At 46.8% G+C, this 19,769-nt stretch overlaps 7 protein-coding genes across 7 annotated transcripts; 3 read left to right on the top strand and 4 right to left on the bottom strand.

Moving 5' to 3' along the window:
- Positions 1-456: 456 nt before the first annotated feature.
- EDB82DRAFT_307010 (uncharacterized protein) lies at positions 457-2,809 on the bottom strand. Its single transcript, XM_025737718.2, has 5 exons — positions 2,276-2,809; positions 1,883-2,227; positions 1,610-1,829; positions 1,471-1,553; positions 457-1,420 (listed from the first exon to the last, which is right to left on the bottom strand). Exons 1-5 carry the CDS (start codon positions 2,375-2,377, stop codon positions 626-628), a joined length of 1,545 nt encoding a protein of 514 aa, XP_025592551.2. The 5' UTR covers positions 2,378-2,809; the 3' UTR covers positions 457-625.
- Positions 2,810-4,074: 1,265 nt separating this feature from the next.
- EDB82DRAFT_306781 (uncharacterized protein) lies at positions 4,075-5,530 on the bottom strand. The gene has a single exon (XM_025737717.2). The coding sequence runs from the start codon at positions 5,240-5,242 to the stop codon at positions 4,520-4,522; it is 723 nt and encodes a 240-aa protein (XP_025592550.1). The 5' UTR covers positions 5,243-5,530; the 3' UTR covers positions 4,075-4,519.
- Positions 5,531-7,410: 1,880 nt separating this feature from the next.
- Positions 7,411-8,128, top strand: EDB82DRAFT_513366 (uncharacterized protein). The gene has a single exon (XM_065608933.1). The coding sequence runs from the start codon at positions 7,632-7,634 to the stop codon at positions 7,959-7,961; it is 330 nt and encodes a 109-aa protein (XP_065463295.1). The 5' UTR covers positions 7,411-7,631; the 3' UTR covers positions 7,962-8,128.
- Positions 8,129-11,656: 3,528 nt separating this feature from the next.
- EDB82DRAFT_579314 (uncharacterized protein) lies at positions 11,657-13,611 on the top strand (the record flags this gene model as incomplete). Its single annotated transcript, XM_025737715.2, has 1 exon — positions 11,657-13,611. The coding sequence occupies one exon, from the start codon at positions 11,657-11,659 to the stop codon at positions 13,355-13,357; it is 1,701 nt and encodes a 566-aa protein (XP_025592548.1). The 3' UTR covers positions 13,358-13,611.
- Positions 13,612-13,672: 61 nt separating this feature from the next.
- EDB82DRAFT_306672 (uncharacterized protein) lies at positions 13,673-15,057 on the bottom strand. The gene is made up of 3 exons (XM_025737714.2): positions 15,035-15,057; positions 14,725-14,894; positions 13,673-14,668 (listed from the first exon to the last, which is right to left on the bottom strand). The coding sequence occupies exon 3, from the start codon at positions 14,565-14,567 to the stop codon at positions 14,004-14,006; it is 564 nt and encodes a 187-aa protein (XP_025592547.1). The 5' UTR covers positions 14,568-14,668; positions 14,725-14,894; positions 15,035-15,057; the 3' UTR covers positions 13,673-14,003.
- Positions 15,058-16,604: 1,547 nt separating this feature from the next.
- Positions 16,605-18,135, top strand: EDB82DRAFT_306654 (uncharacterized protein). Its single transcript, XM_025737713.2, has 3 exons — positions 16,605-17,451; positions 17,502-18,015; positions 18,085-18,135. Exons 1-2 carry the CDS (start codon positions 16,864-16,866, stop codon positions 17,937-17,939), a joined length of 1,026 nt encoding a protein of 341 aa, XP_025592546.1. The 5' UTR covers positions 16,605-16,863; the 3' UTR covers positions 17,940-18,015; positions 18,085-18,135.
- Positions 18,136-18,262: 127 nt separating this feature from the next.
- Positions 18,263-19,540, bottom strand: EDB82DRAFT_529355 (uncharacterized protein; the record flags this gene model as incomplete). The annotated part of the gene is made up of 1 exon (XM_025737712.1): positions 18,263-19,540. The coding sequence occupies one exon, from the start codon at positions 19,538-19,540 to the stop codon at positions 18,263-18,265; it is 1,278 nt and encodes a 425-aa protein (XP_025592545.1).
- Between the last annotated feature and the right edge of the window lie 229 nt (positions 19,541-19,769).

Below are 19,769 nucleotides of genomic sequence, written 5' to 3'. Positions count from 1 at the left end.
TCTTTGGCCTTCCAACCAGTTTGCTGTTATCTAGTATCTGGGCATCATCATCTGGGATTCTAGAGCTTTAAGCAACAAAATCACGCCCTTCACTTATGTATATATTAGTAGCAAGCTACCTTTCCATAGAAAAGGAGTTCGAATTGGCATGGTCAAAGGTCATTAACGCCATCATTAGTTGAGTTCCTGGGGAGTTAAATCTTAGCTCTACAACTGAGGATTAAGAGGCAAGGCCATAAAACCCCAATTACGACCTGGAACTATCACATACGACCATACCTATCAGAGAACTCGGGATCCCGTCCGCTCTCCCATAGATAAGCTGGTAAGGGGCGGATTAGTAGTTGGGTCGGTGACGACCAGCGAATCCCCGCTGTTGTATGTTTTTGGTGTTAGTATCATTTTTTTTGGAGTTTATGATATCACCCGCCTACATCTTGGTGAATCTATGAATTATCATTATATCTATCTATCAAAATATTCTAATCCCATTCGTTGAAATCCTGGAGGCAGTTTATACCCAAAGGTCCCTCTCGCTTGCGCCGCCGACCAGATAGCTCATAACGCCAGTTTCAAGACACCACACCCATGTTTCTGCCATTACATTTATACCAAAAGACAGTCCTCACTTTTTTGATATCCGAAAACTTGAACCCAGTTCGTATGACTCTGTAGCCCCCGACAGGGTTCCCACACCAGACTGCCGCGAGTATCTTGGAGATTGATTCATCCTTGCAAGATGAGCCTGCAACTCAACTGTTGGTGCATGCTTTGAAGACATTCCCGGAAAGTCTTTCCCTCCGTTGAACCTGGAATTAGATAACACAGCTGATCGTAGTCCTGAAACAGCTGGGGCTGGTTTGTAACCTTGGATAAAGACGCTGTTGCCCATATGTCCAGAATACTGAGGGGGTTCATCACAAAGTCGCTCTCCACGAGTCCGCCACCGGCGCTCCCGTCTGATAAAAAAGAACAATGCTATACCGAGAGCCGTAAATATGGCAGCTCCGATAACTCCTCCAGCAATGGGTACGACATTGTTATGCGAGCTGTCCTGTTTTTCGTTTTCGTCACTGGAGCCCGACTCCTTTGCATTGTCTGTGTGAGTGGTCGAAGTTACAGTCGCTCCAGCTGAGCTAATTGTCCTGGAGATAGCTGTATCGGAATAGGTACTAGAGTTGGCTGTGACGTGAGACTGGACGATAGACTCGGTCACAGTTGCAACAACTAGATCTTTAGCAGCTCTGCAATAGTACCGAAAGACGTCAGCGGCAGCGGTGGCATTGCGAGTGTTTGTACCGTCGCAGTAGTCATTGACACTCTCGGTCAAACTACTAGATATCATGTTATACATCCCTGACTTTATACAAACGCACGAAGCCAGATCTTGAGGCCCACCACCACATAGCCAGGAACTTTGCTGTGTAGTTATCAGTGTCAAAGAGTTAGTAGATTAGACATCGCTCTTACATTCATGACGACGGCAGAAAGACCCTTGCGGGCGCACTCATCTAGAGATTTAAACTCCGGAAGAGCGGTGATATAATATGACACTGCGAGACAAAACGTCAAGACGGCCTCTTATACTGACTGGGTTGTTGGTACCTACTATCACCTGGAGGACTTTTTGGCGATGCAAATGACATCTTGCCTTCATTCATGAGACAGAACTGACTATAAAAGTTCTGCGCTGAAGTGACATCTGCGTTATTCGAACAAGAGCGCTTGGCTGCGCTCTTCAGAGTCGATTCGATATCCCGAACAACATCTTTCTTATTGCACACGCAAGGAGCGTTCAACTTGGCGGCCTCGGGACACCTCTCCGATCCCTATTCATGTTAGTCAACATTTCAGTTGCGTTTATGGTAAGTCTTAACCGTACCACTCCCATTACAGCATAAGACAATGCGCTTTGCGCACAAGGGGGCATATATGCTAGTTCGGGCAGATCTGTAATATGCGCGTCGACGATATTTGTCGTCGGCGAGGAAAATGTAATATGTTTATCCTGATTACAGTACTTTTGCATCACCTTGAGCGCGCTGTAGATGTCTTCTGACGCACTGGGGCCGCAGCCATGCCTGATGTCGTTCGAAATAGTGGAGGTAACTTTGTGTATGCGGGTCGAACAGATGCATTCTTGTAATCCTGTCTTCGAGTCATCGCATAATGACAAGCGAGTCTGTTTGGCAATATTGTATGAGATCGCACTGGAGATACAAGGAGCCTACAAAGTCAGTGTTTGGCCAGATCGAGTTCGTGTGAAAAATCATACCAGTGACTCGAATATCGCGAGATCAGTCACATAAGAAATACCTCTTGCAATGGCCAAGACAGGCAAAGCAATAAATGATATGGCATGTAACTGCTTCATCATAAAGTCGCGGATTCTACAATGGAAAGACTCAAAATTAAGAGAACAATGGACCAAACACCAACATCTTCAATAGCGTAGCCCAGCTCTTTCAGCTAAGCGGCCTAGGGGAAAGAGGAGCACTCCATCTCGGAAATCTTGAAGATGGATTTCCTAACCTCCATGTTGGTGTAAAGCCTCAAACAACGCCTCTAGAGTCTAGATACAAATAGCGTCAAGGCCCCCTGAAGCTAGCGGACATGGCTTGGAAATCGCATCACCAGCTTGCATACTTCCTCTCGCCGTGAAGAATGTGAGTCATGTACTACAGAACTTTTAAGTTTCGGAAAGCGTTGCTTACGGTGTTTTCTGCAAGATGCAGGCTATCGTAGGCTTTCACATCCGGCATGTTTTAGATGTGATGGTGTTGAATCTATGTAGGTAGGATAGAAGGGTGTATGAAGCCTCCAATCTCCGATTTTCAATTACCATCAGACATTACCTTTTTTAATTAGCGGATTGAGGTTGCAAACTTTTGTTTGACCAAGGCATCAGACAAATGAGTTGAATTCGTCCTCATCTTCATCCATCAGAAACGCGTGCGTGTGCGTATGTGTATACGTGTGAAGTTTCGCAAAGCGTTGACCACCATAAGCCAAATTATCACGGACTGGGACCCTTCTGGTGTTGAAAGCATTTGTTTCATGTACGATATAGGTTTCATGAAACAAGTAACCAACGAATACGTAAATTGACCACTAAAACGTTGGCTTTTGTCTTGGAAGCATAGATCACCCACCATCTCCCAAGGCGGATGATCATTTCAATCGTCAAAGCGATCACTGGTGGTTATGCCCAAGCCCTGCCTGAATCGATGCGTCTGGGCTTCTTAGGGGTCAATAAATGATTCCCCCAGGTCCCAGGTCCCGGCGAAGCGGATACTGGAGTTAGTTAATTGGAAATTGTTTCTAAATTGGGGGAGACTGTCTAGAATGACCCGCCCACAACACGGATAGTTAACTGAGGCAGATCTAAAACCAATTGGCTCTCCTGAATTTGGTGAAATTGAACTTGCCCTACTGTACCTCCTAAGGAACCTACCTATGGGGAAAATGCAGGTGAACCAACGCCAAGATGCGAGGTGATGACTCTTGGATGGGAAGGCGAGTCAGGTAGAGGGCACAGCAATAGCATGTCTGCATGTGCAAGCTTGGAGTGTCACGGCCAATACGGCGAGCTAATGTGATGATCATGATACAGTAAACTTGTTGACGATAAAATCTTGAGACGCAATAGCTTCAGCGATCGTTGATGGCGGGATCGAACGTTGTGTTGATGGATCCAAGTCATGTTAAGGTTCACTGGCCCTGAATCTATAGGCAGTACGTGACATTGCTCTTTGATCTGCTCTAACTGTCAGTCTAACCAACCTAGGTACTCTACTCGTCGTCTGTAACCATGTGCCATAACACAACCCATGGCTACTTAGACCGGCTCTTCAATCCTCCCGCGGCAGTTGATGGACTCGGTAGGATCACATGACGTCGATAACTCCTCAGTAACAGGATCATCTCGCCATGTTGGAACGATAGACCTGATGTGATGTCAGAATAGCGACGATCCAGCAAGATACAGCATCACTGCTAAAGATTTTCTTGGTTGATGGTGTAGACTAAAGTTTGCAACTTGTCAAGCTCTAAAGCTGCCATGCAACTCCAAATGACAGGGGGACGGTAGCAAGGTGGGCAAGACATCACAAATTTTTTTTTCACGACGATCACTATATTCAAGTTCATGATTACGAGACATTGAAATTTTGTTTGAATAGGTAATTTGAGTTCATTGGGTGTGGTAAGTACTAGTGGTAAAATAGCTGGCAATTTTGCTCAGCTGTAGTAATATGGTGGTATCCATCCGTAATCCGTTATTGTCTGGTGCTGTTTGCAGTCCCATTGTCCAAAACGCCTTGCTAATACTCAGATAAACAAATACATGCGAACCAAAAAGACAAAATATGTTGGCTAGTATAGCGGCTGTTGTGCACTTTACAGTCCTGATAAAGTAACTCCCGCTCTCAAAAAGACAGAAACAAAAACAAAAAGACAAAGGAAAGATAGTCGTAGTGTTGGTGGCTTGTGAATAAATAAATGCAAGTTGGCTCAGCGCTTACAGCACTCGCACAATCTTGGGTACACGATACCGCGAAGGGCTGTCGTAGTACTCGCTGATCATGCCGCCCTGAAGGCCGACAGGTCTCCTGGGAGGAGCTCTACCATTGAGGCTCTGATCTCTTGTTGCAGTTGTCTTGCGCGAGTCGCGGCTGCCACTGCGCTTATCTTGGCGGTCGGCTGAGACCTGGCGAGAGCGCTCAGATGCTTGCGTATCGGAGGCGGATGTTCTTGAGCTGGCGCGGGAGCGTGATCTTCTGGGGCTGTCCCAGCCGGAAGGCTCCTCACGGATCTGGTCAAGGAAGTCATCGCCGCTGTCTTCCTCGTCTGAAACAGGGCTGAAGGTGCTGTTGAGGGTCTCCCAGAGATCGAGGCCAAGGTCATCCCAGATAACTACAGCCTTGAAGAGGCGACGGCATGCTTGAGTACCGGCGGTCTTGTCGAGGCGTGCAAAAGATTCAAGCTCGCTTAGGCTGGGTAGGTTCTCCCAGGCGATGGAGATCTGGTCCGATTGGTCTCTGAAGGGGGATCGCTCAAGGTAGTAGAGGAGGAAATCTGATGTCTCGGCCTTTGTTGCGAATTCAGCTTCCTCGAGAGCTTGCAGGCGGAGCTTCTCTTCTTTGTTCTTTTGCTCCTGCTCCTGCTGTTGCTTCTGCTTGCGTCTCTTGGGGTTGCCGAAGAGGGGGACTTTGGGGCCGGTGGAAGTGGTTCCTCGAAGCATCGTTGCGGTGTTGTTGTGTTGGGTTGTGAGTAATAGTAGTAGTTGTTGGGTGTTGACTATGTTGTAGCAGGAGTTGGTGAGATATTGAAAAGTCGAATATATGGCGAGTCGAATGATGGATGGGATAGGGAGGATAATATGTATAGGAATGTTGTTGGTCTGCTGAGGAGCAAACAAGACAGTCAGTGTGTCAGGTTGTTGCTATAATAAGATCTTGATGTTTATGCAGGCGCATGCAGGCTTGTGCACAAACACGTCGGAACCTTGTTTAAAGATGAGAGAGTCCAGCTCGTCGGTACTTTGGTTTTAGTAGATATATACCGAAAGCCTGGGAAAGTGTTTGGGGGTAAGAGTTGAGTTAAAATGAATAGCCAGGTAGAAAAATTAGAGATGGTAGGGGTTGGTTGCGTTGTGTTGCTTGCTTGTAACCCAGACGGATGGATGGGTATGGATATGGATTATATGATATGAGATGAGATGGAGAATGGGTAGGTTGGATCGAAAGGGAAACCCTGGTTCTGGGCTTGGCTTGCTTGGTACCGTAAGTTTGGTTGGTTGGGAGGTTGCTTGCTTGTGATGTTACTAGACCAGGCCAGGGGGTGTGTGATGAGGATCCGCGGCTATTTTGGCGATACGGGAGAGGTATCCGTAGTCGCCAACAACCCAACTAGGGCAATGTATTCTCAGGTACGTCTTGTAATAGGCAACCCGTTCGTTTGGTGTCAGGCTTGTGTACAGACGGACACAGTAAAATAACAAGAAACCCAAGCCGTGCTTGTTGGATTTTGGTTTCGGAAGTCCGCGGGTCCTTGTTGACGATCAAAAGAGATTTGCAATGAGGAGAAGGGGAGAAGGGGCGAGAGAAAACGAAAGGGAAATGGATGTCTTTATTAATCTGTTGCGTTGCTTCTGTTGCTTCTATTGAAAATGTTTGCTTTTTCTGTATTGATGGATGACATTCGTCCCTTTCAGTCCAGCTCCGTTCAGTTCACTTCAGGTAGAGGGACCTCCCCCACCCCCCACTAGAGAGGACACCTACATTGGAGGGCGGGGAGGGGTTTGTTAGGTGGGCTGAAAGCTAAAGGTGAAGCGCCGCAGCGGAAGACACAGGCTACTGGGTAGCAGAAAAAATGGCCTCCCAGGTCTTAGGATATAAGAATAAATAGTCTAAGAAGTATATGCTAAGGAGCATAAAGTGACCGACTAATTTCGTCCCTTATGCTTCCAGCAGTCAATTTTTCTGATACCCTGAGGACAGGCTAGGCAGGTACCAAGGGACGCACTAATTGCATCTACCAAAAACGCCCAGAGCGGATCCGTGCCATCATTAAGAAAACGGACCTACTCTCATGTTATTTTCCTCGGAAACTGGAGACAAAACCAAGACAACAAGACGAGACGTCTCGCACCCCCATCAGAACTTCGGTTTTGGCTTGAGATTAGGATGAATTAACTTGATCTTGGCTTGTTCCAATTTAGTCACAACGGTGTCGGCACAATCCTCGTTATAATCTCAACTACCTGCGAGTTGCGCTGTATTGTTACGGTATGTATCCGTATTCATTCATCCTGGAAAATTCAATCAACGGCCAAGAACCTTGCTACCATTCAGTCACCCGGCGCGGAAACAATGGACCCAATAGGATAAATCCCCCTTGCTTGCTTGCGGGTTGGTGTATCAGTTCGCTACCTGAACCTTTTGTTATGTATGTACGAGGCAATCCCTGTCTGCCGACAGCCAATGTCAGGTACTTGTTTCACTCTCCTCTCGGGACTGTACAGTATAGTGGACATTGATCACCTACCTAGAAAGGGATTGTTCACGAGGATGCTTCATGATGATCAGTCACTCAGTCAATCCATCAATCAATCAGTTGAGACAACAAACGGCAAAATTGTGCCGTCAAACAGCACCTCATTTGTCAGACCATCGCTTCCTCTTCCACAGCACCACCACCAGAGCTGTCAATTAATTGTCTTGTTAATGTTTGGCTGTCTGCCTGTCATTTGGTCCCTGATGATCAGCAGCGTACTAGATCCTGTTGGGTCAAACTTGAAAAGCCTGGGGCTTGGCTTGGTCCGGCTAATGTCTTTGATTGTCGGATTACAGGTTAGCTCTTTTGGCAGTTGGAATGCGCGGCAATCTTGTTTAGTTTTTTCTTCTTAGCTGTGATGTGATGCAATACCAGCGAACCTTTTCATGTCGCGACTTTGTTGACGTACGTGTTCTTCTGCCCATCCTTCGAATGAAGCCTTCGCGAATGCCGAGAGAAGCGAAACAAGAAATCAACTATTATTTGTCATAGGTACAGTATTCCAGTTTCATTGGCTGGTTGTCTCAGTCCTTGTCATATACTCTCAGGAGGAAACAAGACAAGACAGAACAGACATGAAGCGCTCCGTTAACCCGTCCGTTCTTGTCCCGTCATTAGTGGCAGCATCCGTCTCCGGTGCAGCATCCGCACCTACTGTACGATCCCGCCCGTGCGAATGTCAACAGATGGGTACAGTATCTCATCTTGGGATTCGTTCCTGTCCAATGGATGCCTCTTCGCCCTGGCTAGCGGCTATCTATCTCGACCGGCCCGTTCAGAGGCTAGGTAATAGAGAGATGGCTAAGGGGGTGGGAACACGGATGGTCACGCACGCAGCCAGCCAGCCAATGTTGCCGCATCTATCTCGCACGGTTGGGGCATCGCATCACTCGACTCGAGATTAGATGAACCCTTGAAATATACAGTTGATAGGTCGGCTTCTCTCCCGGCGGCACAACGGGATAACAAACCAGTGCAGGGGAAGGCGAGACGAGACTCCAAAAGCAAATAGAGAGTAATTAGGTAGGCAAGGCAACATGGCAACATTCCTCTTGTTCCAGGAACCCGGATCTACGCAGCACGTATGAATGTATGAATATATTATTGAACTCTTTTATCGCCCCGACAAGGCAGACCGTCATGGTTCTTGTATGATTCCGAAAGTAACCACTGAACGCCAAGAGTCCTCTTGTGTTTGTCAAAAAGCTATGAACGACTGAGGCTAACATAAAGCCATCGCGGCGAAACTCCGTCTGTTTATTGTTCGTTTAGAAAGCTACGTACGAAAGGAAATGCGGCACTTGACTCGCTCGCTTGTTCATCCACCCGCCTTAATGCAATGGGCTGCACATACCTGGTAAGCTTGAGGCTATGGATGTCTACAGTTTTTGTCCGTCAGTAGATTTCATGACTTTTGATGTAAACTAACGACGTTAGAAGGGCTGATCAACAATCAATTAGCTAGATGTAGGTAGTCAGATTCCCATCTATCGAGCGTCTAGACTCTTGTCTTTTGCCCTGCGCTAGATCAACCTCGATGATTTCATGGTACATACCCATTCCTAGGTACTATAGCTTCAGATGCTATCTGATCAGATTAGGCCAAAATGTCAACTCCACCAACAGACTAGAAAACTGTTGAGTATACTCTATATTCCAGAGGCGTCTGTCTTTGATCCTTCTGCCGCTTATTGTCTCCAAGGTTATTTATCCCACTGTGCTACCGGTGGTTTAGCTATTGTACCTTGGGTACTAAGGCTAGTTAGATATCCTTATCCGCATCCCTCATCGATATGCACAGCGAATAGCGAATATTATCACCACCATAATTGTAAAAGCCTATACCGCGGACCGCCATCGGAGGCTTGAGTTTAATTGACTCCCACCACTTGCAATCCTTCCAAGCAGCTTCCAGTTCTCCTCGGAGCGCCTCCCTACATGAAATTCGAAAGCACTTCCATTTTTGCTCCTGGTCTTCTTCGATGGACGCTTCTACGTTAAACAACGCTGCTTACCTACTAACTCAAGGTTCTTCCTCACATACCTCAGACGGATTATACCTTGAATTGCGGTTCCGCCGTGGAACGTCCAGAAGAAAATTAGTTCTGCCGATGGAAGCCCGTACATACTTTCTTGCATCCAGAGTCTATTCTGCTTTTTGTTCTGTGCATGCGCACTAGACCACCACCATTGCTTTTCTCAAAGTCAAAAGTCGCTGCCACATTCCAACCACCAGAACTAGGTAACGAATGACGCTGATGTGTATGGAGTAATACTTACCCAAATTCCCTTCTTCGGGAGATTGATGGGAACCGCGAGCCCGGTACTGTACTGGCAGCCGTGATTGCGGAAGAGGCTTCAAGTTCTAGACAGATTGAAGAAGCCATCAAGGCTGCGCTTGCTGTCATTTATGATAATGATGGAATTTACCATACGGTACTACCAAAAAAGCCTGTCATGAATTTCATCATTCATTCTTGTTCACTAAACAATTACCAAGAAGACTGCTGCTTCATTCATCGGCATAGAGGAGGGGGAGGTGGCTGAAGTCTGTTTTATTCGTAAGAAAACTCTAGCAAATTAATCAATAGACAATTGCAACCCATAAACATGCTGAATCGTCTTGGCACTCTGAGACAATAGAAAAAAACATCGTGGTTCTATTGTTGTCTACCCCAGGTACGGGTTTGTTTGTTCTCATTCAGGATCCAACTCCAAGACCAGCCTTACCATTAGTGTCCGTAAAGACATAAATCAACCACATGTCCATTTGCTGAGCATGGTTTGTTTTTCCCTGGTCGCCATATCTTGTCCATCTGTCCTATTGTCCGCCCTTCTGAGTTTCCCCATCACATCATCTTGCATCCCGTCAATGACAGTATTCCTCATGCCGGTTCTTACTTAGCCCCATTGAACAGTTGATAAGGTGTTGGCAGCAACAAGACGTTTTCTACCAAGACGGATACTAGGGATGTTCATGCAAGCTAAATCAGCCATCACCTTTGCCAGCCTTGAGCCAAGTAAGCTACCTTATCCGAGCACACCTCCGCGTCCAACATGATTAACCCAACTCAACCTCTTCTAGGCAACCTGATCATGGTCTCCGGCAGTGATAAACTATCCTCTTGAATCTTGTCAACTGCCACGTCGATCCGGGACCCCGGAATCTGGTAATTAGCGTGCGCCATATCCTTTCAAGTTCCAAAGCATCATTGCCTCTGGTACCCTTTCACCTGTCGGAAATGTCAAGATTTGTGGCGGCAAGCTTCCAGAAACAAACCGGCAACTCATCTGAACTCCTAGTCCCAAAAGCGATATGCCATGGGAAATCGTGGCATAAACGTGTAGTAGATTGCGAATCCTCTGATGGGAAATATTCTGGGTAAATAGATGCACGCTATTTATTCGAATGCCCATTTGGAAGTATACGCGATAATTATTGGACACGCCCCTGCCAGTCACTCTGTCAAGATCCTGCGGTGATCAATCATGCCAATGGCGGCTTAGTGATGTGGATCGGGATGAACTCCGACCCAGGCATGCCAAGGATAGTGTTAATACTACGTATGTTGGCTTCGTGAGTCGGGTTGATGTATGTAAAAGCCACCGGCAAGCTCTCCTAGTAACAGCTCGATATTAAGATATTTTTGCTATAGATGTATTTAGCAAAAGACGGTGTATCTACTCTCGGTATGGATGTTCATCGTGGAGTCTTAGCTAGCTGTATAAGTTGGTAACTTGTTGTTAGTATTCCAGATTTTCAACAATATTCCCCAGAACATAGGAGACATCCTTGAACAATAGCCATGTTATACAAAGGAGTTTTATACAATGATAAATGCAGAGTGCTGGTGTTGTTCGTTAATTCACAACTTTGAACAAAGACCAAGTTTCTGTAGGCAGTTGCAGTTACACAAGCTCGAACATGATTATGTAACTCCAATTTTGCAGAGTAACTGAGTACACGGAGGACAGAACAGACTTGATTTGACAGTCTGAATAAATGCTTTGAACTCTCTTCAGCGTTTTCCCGCACTCTAATATTGTGCAACACTGCCTGCATACGAAATGTTTCCGCATATATACTATCAAAGGGTTAAAATTTTCATTCAAGACTGGCACAAATAAAAATGGATTAGAATAAATCCTCTTTGATTCATATTGGCCAGGTAGTCGTGCACAGATGCTTAGGTAGACGAGCAGTAACTGTCTTGCTAGTTACGGCTGGCTGGCGCCTTGAAATGTGAATGCCCTCGTTTTCCACCCGACTGTCACTGCCATGCAGCTGTCACAGATCTATGACCGCTTTTTTACAAACGCGAAAAATAAAAAACCTAGCATGAGTTAATTTGAATAGAAAATGGTATTGAGGTTCTCCCCTCTCTCTTCCATCTGCAGTTGACTTCTTTCATCCTCTTGTTCACAGTAACAGCATCCTTCACAAACCAATTGTTCAGAACAGTCACTCACAAACCACCTATTTCTTTCCATCAATATTCGACCAGGAAAATTATTCTTCATCTTTCTTCAATTCATCACACTTACTACTACTACCACTACTATCAGTCACTTACTTCGGTTACTCTCAATCACCGTCAATATGCTCTGGCGTCAAGAACCCCGTGGGTATGATCCCAAAGATTTCCCCAACTACAAGCTTTATCAGAATCATGAGACTGGCTTCCAGCAACTATTGAAGCAGTGGCCTGCCATCTTCACATTTATCGCATGGTCTTTCACCTTTTTGTTTTCCATCCTCACCATCATCAACGAGTGGTTCTGGATGATCATTCGCGATCCTTTTCAATACGGCAAGGCGAATGCCTGGATCATCAAGCAGTATCATGGATGCCCTACTGTTTTTCAGATGACCTATGGAGCTATCCTCACTGTATGGTTCTTCAGCATTTTCTACCGCGTCGTTGTTGCGATTTGCGACGTTCTACTTTATACCTACAACGATCCTGTGTGGGCTTACAATCAGGTCTTGACTATCTCATTCTACGTTGAGGATATTTTCTTTAGCGGCAGCACTCTGATCACTTGTACCATCTTTAACTTCGCTTACTCTTTCATCGTACTTCTCCACGACATGTCGGTCCACTCCCTCAGTGGAGCGATCGTCTTGCTCATCGCGGTTGCCCTCTTTCAGTTACACCATTATCTTTTCGTTTACAACCCCGAAGCCACAAAAGAATCCCCTGAGCCGCTCAAAGGAATTCTCAAGGATTCATCAGTGGACACAGTACAGTCCCCAAAGATGAGCATGGGGAGCTACCAAGTACCTACACCTCCTACGGGATCTTCGCTCCAGAGAATACCATACGACCCACCATGGCGAAGCAGCCCAGGACGCTGCTTCCGAGTCCCTACTACACCCTCAACTGGATCGACTACATCATCGTCCCCTGATCCTACTCCTTTTCGACGACGCCCTAGCCCTAAATCTAACAAACCTCATGGAGCCTCATATGTCACAGTGCCACCTGCATCTGTCGAAAAACTCCGTGCTGATGGCTACGGAGTCCCAGAGCCCACCAGAGAGACAACTTACTCCTGGGACTCACCCACCAGCGACGAACGTCTTGCTCAGCTCCGGCGACGAGCCCAGCTCCGCGTCAGACCCAGCCCTACCAAGTTCAAGGAAGTTGAGCAACACAAGGCTGAGGCTGAAGAAGAGGCTAGATTTGTCCATTCTATCGTCCCTAACAAGACCCAGTGGGTTTATTCCTCTCTTGATGTTGTCAAGCGACGAATGGTAAGCATTACCGACGAAGTCACAGAGCTCCGCACAAAGGTCGACTCGTTCAACGAAGCAGGCATCGTTAGACGTATCCCAGAGCCTTCAGATGATCTGGAAGCATCACCCCGAACCCAGAAGCGCGAAGCCACTCTGACCGAGAGAGAGCGCATCAAAACCGCCATGACTCATTACGTACCCGAGATCGAGAACGCCGCAATGGCCATTCTGAAGCAACAGCATGGTGTCGAGGAGCTGCTGGCCCGAGTCCAGAATCTTATTGCCAAAGCTGGTAAAGCAGGATGCGCCGTCTCCCGTGCCATATTGGGTGAAGTGGAGGACAACAGAGTCAAGGTCAAGAACATGTTTGGCGATGCCAGACAGACACTGATCAAAGCCCGATCAACCGAAGAGCTTTGCGAAGGTCGTCGCGTGAAGCTGACGGAAGAAGCCAACAGATTGAAGCGTCTGGATCGAGCTCACCTGCTCTTGTTGGAGATCAACGCCAAGAAGCGTGAGATAGAAATGCACCGATCGGTGATCGCAATCGAGAGTCGGTAATGAATAGTTGATAACTGATGGTAATACCAATTGTCATCACAACAAAAACAATATCAACAGCACACAGTACCGATTGGATTTACAGGACCAGGTTTGTTACGGAGCTGGGGATTATCATCATCACAAGAGCGACGTATTATGTTCATAGAGAGCATCGATAAAACATTCATGAATTAGTCGATAGAGGGTTAAGGATATACCCAAGCTCAGCTTTATGTACATGAGACTGCGATAAATTGATTATTTTTAAGGTGAACCATGTTAATATGTACAGTGATTTTAGATTCATAAGTGCTCGCAGTGACATTTTAAATAGTCCGAATAGGTAATATAACTAACTTGTGATGCAAATCTTGCTGGTGATGAGCTCAGTATTATTTGATATGCTTACACGAGATGGGGCACGATGATAGACGATGAAAGATCAGATGAAGTAAAAGTATTTCATGTACTTGATAGTGGCAATTTCTTTGATTGCCAATCTTTGTATGTAAAATTGGGTATCGTACATAAACAACGCATGTAGTCATGAAGACAGTTTCAGAACAATTTCATCCTCAAATCAGTCCCGCAACCAGCTCACAAGCAGAACGGATGATCATCAAGACCACCGAAGAAGAAGAGGAAGAAGAAGATAAAACTCCGTTTAATAACCAGTTGACTCAAGCCCGTGAATCTCCCAATAAAGACCACCTTTCGCCTTGCCATCCTCAGCATTACACTTGACAGAACCACGAGCTGCCATCTCCATACCATCAGCGTTGTCGAGAACGGCCTTTTGCATGATCCACACAATATCTTCGTCACCGACCATCAATCCCTTGTCGGCACGGACGGAAAACGCGCAGGAACCAGACTTGACCACATCAACGTGGCCGTTTCCGAAAGCATACTCGCTGTCGTCTTCACAAGCGCGGGGGACGACGAAAGTGCCGTTGCGGGATCCGAAGCTGGACAGAAGGGCAGCGCAGTCGCGGTAGTTGGCACGCTTGGTGTCCTTGAGGGCCTCGCGACCGAAGTAGGTGTCCTCATCGCAGGCCTTGACCGATTCATAGGTAGCGGTCCAATAGGTGAAGGGATCCCCAGAAGCGGTGGGAGCTGAAGTCGCGACGGCTATCATTTCATCTTTGGTAGGTGTAGCAGCAGGTGCAACAGCAGGCGCAGCGGCAGCGAGGCCGATAAAGACGGTGATAAAATTGACGAAACGCATTTTTCATGGATGTTGCTTTTTTCCTTCTTTCTTTTTGGTTGTGATAGTGATTTGCGCAAGTGTTTTCACCGAGGAGGGAAAATAGTGACGAGAGCCGTTTGCTGTAGAGAATAAACACACAAGTCGATTGTGAGTGATTCAAAGGAGTGTAACGGACCAGCAGGTGATCAACACCGAGATTGTTAAACGAGTGACTGGAAAAGAAAAACGCAACGCGCTGCGGCGAGAGAAGAGAGAGAAATGTTTCAACGGCGGTTGAACGGAAAGAGAGAAAGTAGAAAAGGGCGGGAAACGAATTATTTGAGATACCTAGTAGGTAACAGGTGACTATGGAAATGCCGGTTGGTGAGCGATCAGACAGTTTTAAGTAGAGTGGACGAGTATGAAACACGGATCACTATGGATATTGATGATCAGTAATTTTTTCCTGGAAGAGAATATATTTTCGGGATTGTACTTTGCAATACCTGGTCCGGAAAAAATCACAGTCTTCTACGTTGTCCTGGAATCAGAGTCTCCATCTCATCAGTTCAAGTTGGCAGCTGTTCACAGCTGTTTGGCGGGTTTTGTTAGATTGCGATGATCACTACGGAGGATCTTTTGGTGTTTGTACAGGTCAATAGGACCGGCTGGTTGTTTCGTGTTTAATACCGTAATTATGCAGCCACACAAAATGACGAAAGAAACAGAAAAAAGCAGAGCGCCTTGTAGAGATGAAAAATGATGGATGACTATTTATAAACAAATAATAGTATATTTGCGATACTTTCTTTAATAGTCTGTACTATATTTGTATCGTTAGGATATAGTGGCTGATGTTTGGGTTCCTGTCTACATCAGAGCAGACTTGAGATGTGTACTCTACATAGTACAGGCCCAAAGTGATGCTTCTTGGCTGGAAACGAACTACTAGTCTACTTGTCTTGTCTATGTCCATCTTTACCAATACATTCACCTTTGAAACGCTCCATATGCACTGCCTTGGCCAGATCCCTTGCGCATAATTCAATACAGCCTCGCATCCAGTCGAGATCAGCATTCCTGCATGTTTAACCACCAACCAGGTACTGGTACGGGTACAGTAACGATAGTTGAAGCCAAAAACTGACATGATAGGTAGTTGGTCTTGATACAACCATAACTCATTCTCCCCATACTATCACCCTTGCAAAGTTTAAAAGACCTTCCATGTTACATAGCTTGTTGCAACTTTCACGATGAAGGTTATCATCTTCTCCAGCATTTCTTTCAATTGCTATAATCCCCCGGCCCGACAGTGGAGTAAAGTGACGCTTCAGTGGGAAGTCCCCTCTGACCCCACCTACGCTGTACGTAACTCAGCGGTTCATTGCCCCCGATCTAGGGAGTTTGATGACGCGAGAAGCATTGACCACTCACCTATTTGCCGACCGGTTCTTTTTTTGTTGGCCGACGGGAGTTGAATATGACTTCATTCCTCCGTGGATCTTTTTTTACTGGGTAACCACGAATAAATCTTGGCCGGCAAATGGCTTTTATTACATGTGAGAAACTGTTATTCTTGGCACGCTCTGGTTCAATCTCTTGGTTGATATAAACCAATATCGATAAATGGATTATTAATGATAACTCTTGAATTACTTGACCCTCTCATGTATTAAGCCCGTCAGTACCCATTTTGGATCATCATTCATACAACCTCTCGGAGTCCTTTTCTTGGCTCCAGTCTTGGCTCCACGTAAAAGCGACGATAGACAAAGGACAAACAGGAAAAAAACCTGACAAAAACTGACACACATTACGGTTGGCGCATGTGACCCCTAAAAAGAAAGAAGGGCCGCTGTTGATTATGATGGAGGAGGAACGGTGATCATCGGCTTGTGTCCATTTGCTCGGAACTTCGGCCTAGATTTGACCAGAGGACCCCTTCTTTTCTTTCTACCACTGCTATTCGGTGTAACTCAACTCACCGTTGCTTGACTCGATTCCCGAGATCCGGACAAGCTGCCAATGTCCTAGTTGGGGTTGACAACTGCGGGACCCAGTTCCGGTTCCAATGCCTGACTGATATCATCGTCATCATGTACCGAAGGAATGGATATTAACTAACAAAAGATTGTCAGGTGAAAAGAAAAAATAAGAGAGAACGAGGAAATCATTCGACCTTCAATTAAATCCAGTTCTTGGTCTCGTGTGCTTGCCAGTAACTTTGTAAATTCATCACCTCTTCAAAACTCTTTTTTGTTCTCCCCTTCTCGTCTTTCTCTCGTCCTCCTCACTTATACCGATCAACTCTTTCAAAAGCCCCCTCGTCATCATGAAAACTGCCTCTCAACCTTCAGCTCCTCACAATGCAGCAAGCAAAATAAAACATCTCGTCGGCAAGATCCGCCGCCACTCGCATCCCCCACCACCTGAATACTCTTCAGCCTCTCCCTCATCAACCGCAAACCCATCTCGAGAATCTTCAACATGTCCGCTGCCACACATCGGCAGACACAGCCAACGTAATAGCCGTCGTGGCTCAGCCTCCGAAGAAGATGAACGCGCCCACGATCTTGAGCTTTGGAATGTAGCTTACGATGTGCTCAAGAGAGACAACACCTCTTCTGGTCTTGTACTCGCATACGAGAGTATCATATCTCACGCATTGCCTGATTCGCTAAGGCCGGGTCACAATGGAAACGGTGACGGATTACCGACGGACGGTGATAAGAGAGCTGAGATCATGATGCTGATTGCAAAGTCTGGATTGGAGCGTGAGGTTAAGGAAGTATCTCAGACAGATTCGGGAGACGGCGAGGCGAGAGAATATCTGATCCAGACAAGGTCGATTATAGCTTCATTATTAGACGACCAGCCCAGCGCCGCTATCGCATGGGCGGGTTTCTGCTCTCTAACACCTGTAGGTTTCAATTCCAATCGATTAAACAACAGCGCTAACTAAATAACCAGCTGCTTCTTGATCCTCTCCTACGGCACGATGATATTCGTTACGGCTTTGTCCATATTACAAACGCCATTCCCCACTACATGGCACTACATCGCGCTCTCCATCCTTCATCATGGACATCGCTCCCCGACTTTCAACGCCTGCAACCGCACCTTCACCAAACCCTCTTAAACCTATACCGCCGCATCCTCGAGTATGAGATGAACATTGTCTGTGCCGCTGCGAGTGCCTGGAACATGGCCGCTCGCAACGTCGTTGATTGGCATGGCTGGAAGGCCATGTCAGATGCCGTGAGAGACACTGACGCTGAGCTGATGAATCATGTCGACAAGAGCGGTACAGATGAGGCCAAGGCGATCATGGAGGTCCAGAGGAAGCTGGACCCTGAAGGAGGAGGGCGTGGTGAACCAACATACGACACACTAAATCACACTATTTGAGGATTCAACAAGCGAAGTAAACAACAGTTGGGAAACAGTACTATAAAGCGAGATTTTTTTCTTTCTTTTTCATTTTGTACGTAACAAGTCAATTGATTTGCTGCCAATAGTTACATAAGAGATCTATTCATTTACTTACCCACAGCCCAAACTCCAATCCCAAAGCTTTTTGACTACCTACCTGAGGCCAGTCCGCACTTTCGTCCGAATTCCATCTACCAAGGAGAATAGAACGTTGCATTTTCTTGCCGGAAACCTGAATCTCGATAGAGATTTCCAAAAGAGTATTGTCCAAAAATAACACGCCAAAAGAAATATCGAGATTACAGCCCAATGACTCCTGACTGTGGGAGAATACCCTGCTTATCAAGATCACTCAGGTTACCTTGGTACGCGTCCAGATGTCGCTGCCAGCGGCTGATGTCTGTCCGGAACCCAATCGCCCCCATCATCGCTGACCATCCGGGCACCTGATCCCGAGTCACGAGCTCGTACACGCGACAGATGATCTGATTGAACTCGGCCTGAGGCTTCATTGCAACCGCATACAAATGTCGCACCAAGTCAGCCCAGCCAGCGACGAAGTCAACGTCAAACGTGGACTCAGGGTATCGAAACTCGAGCGTGTTGTACTTGGACACCACCAGCGCACATCGGGTCGTTGTGTGCTCCATGCCTTCGTCGAACTTGCGGAGTGCTACCCCGAGACTGGCAAGGTTGGGCTCGGACCATAAACGTTTCATGGCCCCAAGAAGGCTCTTGTCGACCTTCTTACGCCAGCTGAGCTGTACCATGGTTTCGTGGAGGGCGTAGATAAGTATCTCATTCTCGGGCCATAACGGAGGCTCACCAGCTTCCCTGGCGATTTTAGACTCTGTGCTGATGCGTGCTGAGTAAGGGGAAGAGGAGCGGAATGGATGGCACAAGGGATACAGAAGAGTGTCCTCGAGCAACCAAACCAGGGTAGTGACGCGCAGGGCCGTGGTGAGCTTCATGCTGCCAGCATCGTTGACATGGAGATGCAATCCGCAGCCAGAATTTAGTCCGACTACCATGTTCTCCTGCACTGCTTTGAGGCACTTACGAAGGGTAGGCAGCCCCTGGCTGAACTCTTCAGCACGGATGAGAATCGGACTGTTGAGTTCAGTTCCGAACCAGTCGTATCTGTCAGAGGGTGTCTTTCCAGACTTACTAACGCAGTCTTTGGTAATATGGATCTCGGGAATGACGAACCAAGTGTTGGTCTTTTGGACTAGTCCAGCCATGTCCGTAGCCGCCTCCTTATTCCACACTTGAACATGTCCGCTACTATCAGTGAGCGGAATAACTGACGTACCAGGGAGCTGGGCAGGGTCTGAGGACTCAGGCTGATACACGTTGCACGAGACGGCAACACCGGTACTGGCGATCGTGTCGCATACCTTGTGAATGACTGGGGGCTTAATCTTTGTGTAGTCTCCCATCACGAGGCCCATATAGGCTTCCGGAGAGGAAGGACAGGCCCATCGAGTCTCGCCAGCCACAGCATTGGAGTCTGCAATCTGCAGTGCAACCATGAACTCCAGCTCGATGCCAACGCAGATTGAATCGAGGGATGACATTTTGACGATTGTGTCGAAACCTGTAGGTGGTTCTTCTCTGTAAGGAAAATCTGTGTCTGTCTGAATGTTGTGATAGTTTTTCAGCGATAGGAAAAATGATGCTGCTGAGCAAGCAGACGAAACCTGAGCCCGCAAAGGGCCATGATTTATAGTAGAAACCTGCATCTTTGAACACAAGAGGAAGAGCTGAAGAATAAAGAACAATGGTGCTGTTCTGTACGTCTTTATA

The sequence above is a fragment of the Fusarium venenatum genome, assembly GCF_020744135.1.
Source record: "Fusarium venenatum strain MPI-CAGE-CH-0201 chromosome Unknown EDB82scaffold_4, whole genome shotgun sequence".
Classification (NCBI taxonomy): domain Eukaryota; kingdom Fungi; phylum Ascomycota; class Sordariomycetes; order Hypocreales; family Nectriaceae; genus Fusarium; species Fusarium venenatum.
The sequence above is the reverse complement of the archived record's forward strand: the minus strand, read 5'-3'. Positions and strand labels throughout refer to the sequence as shown.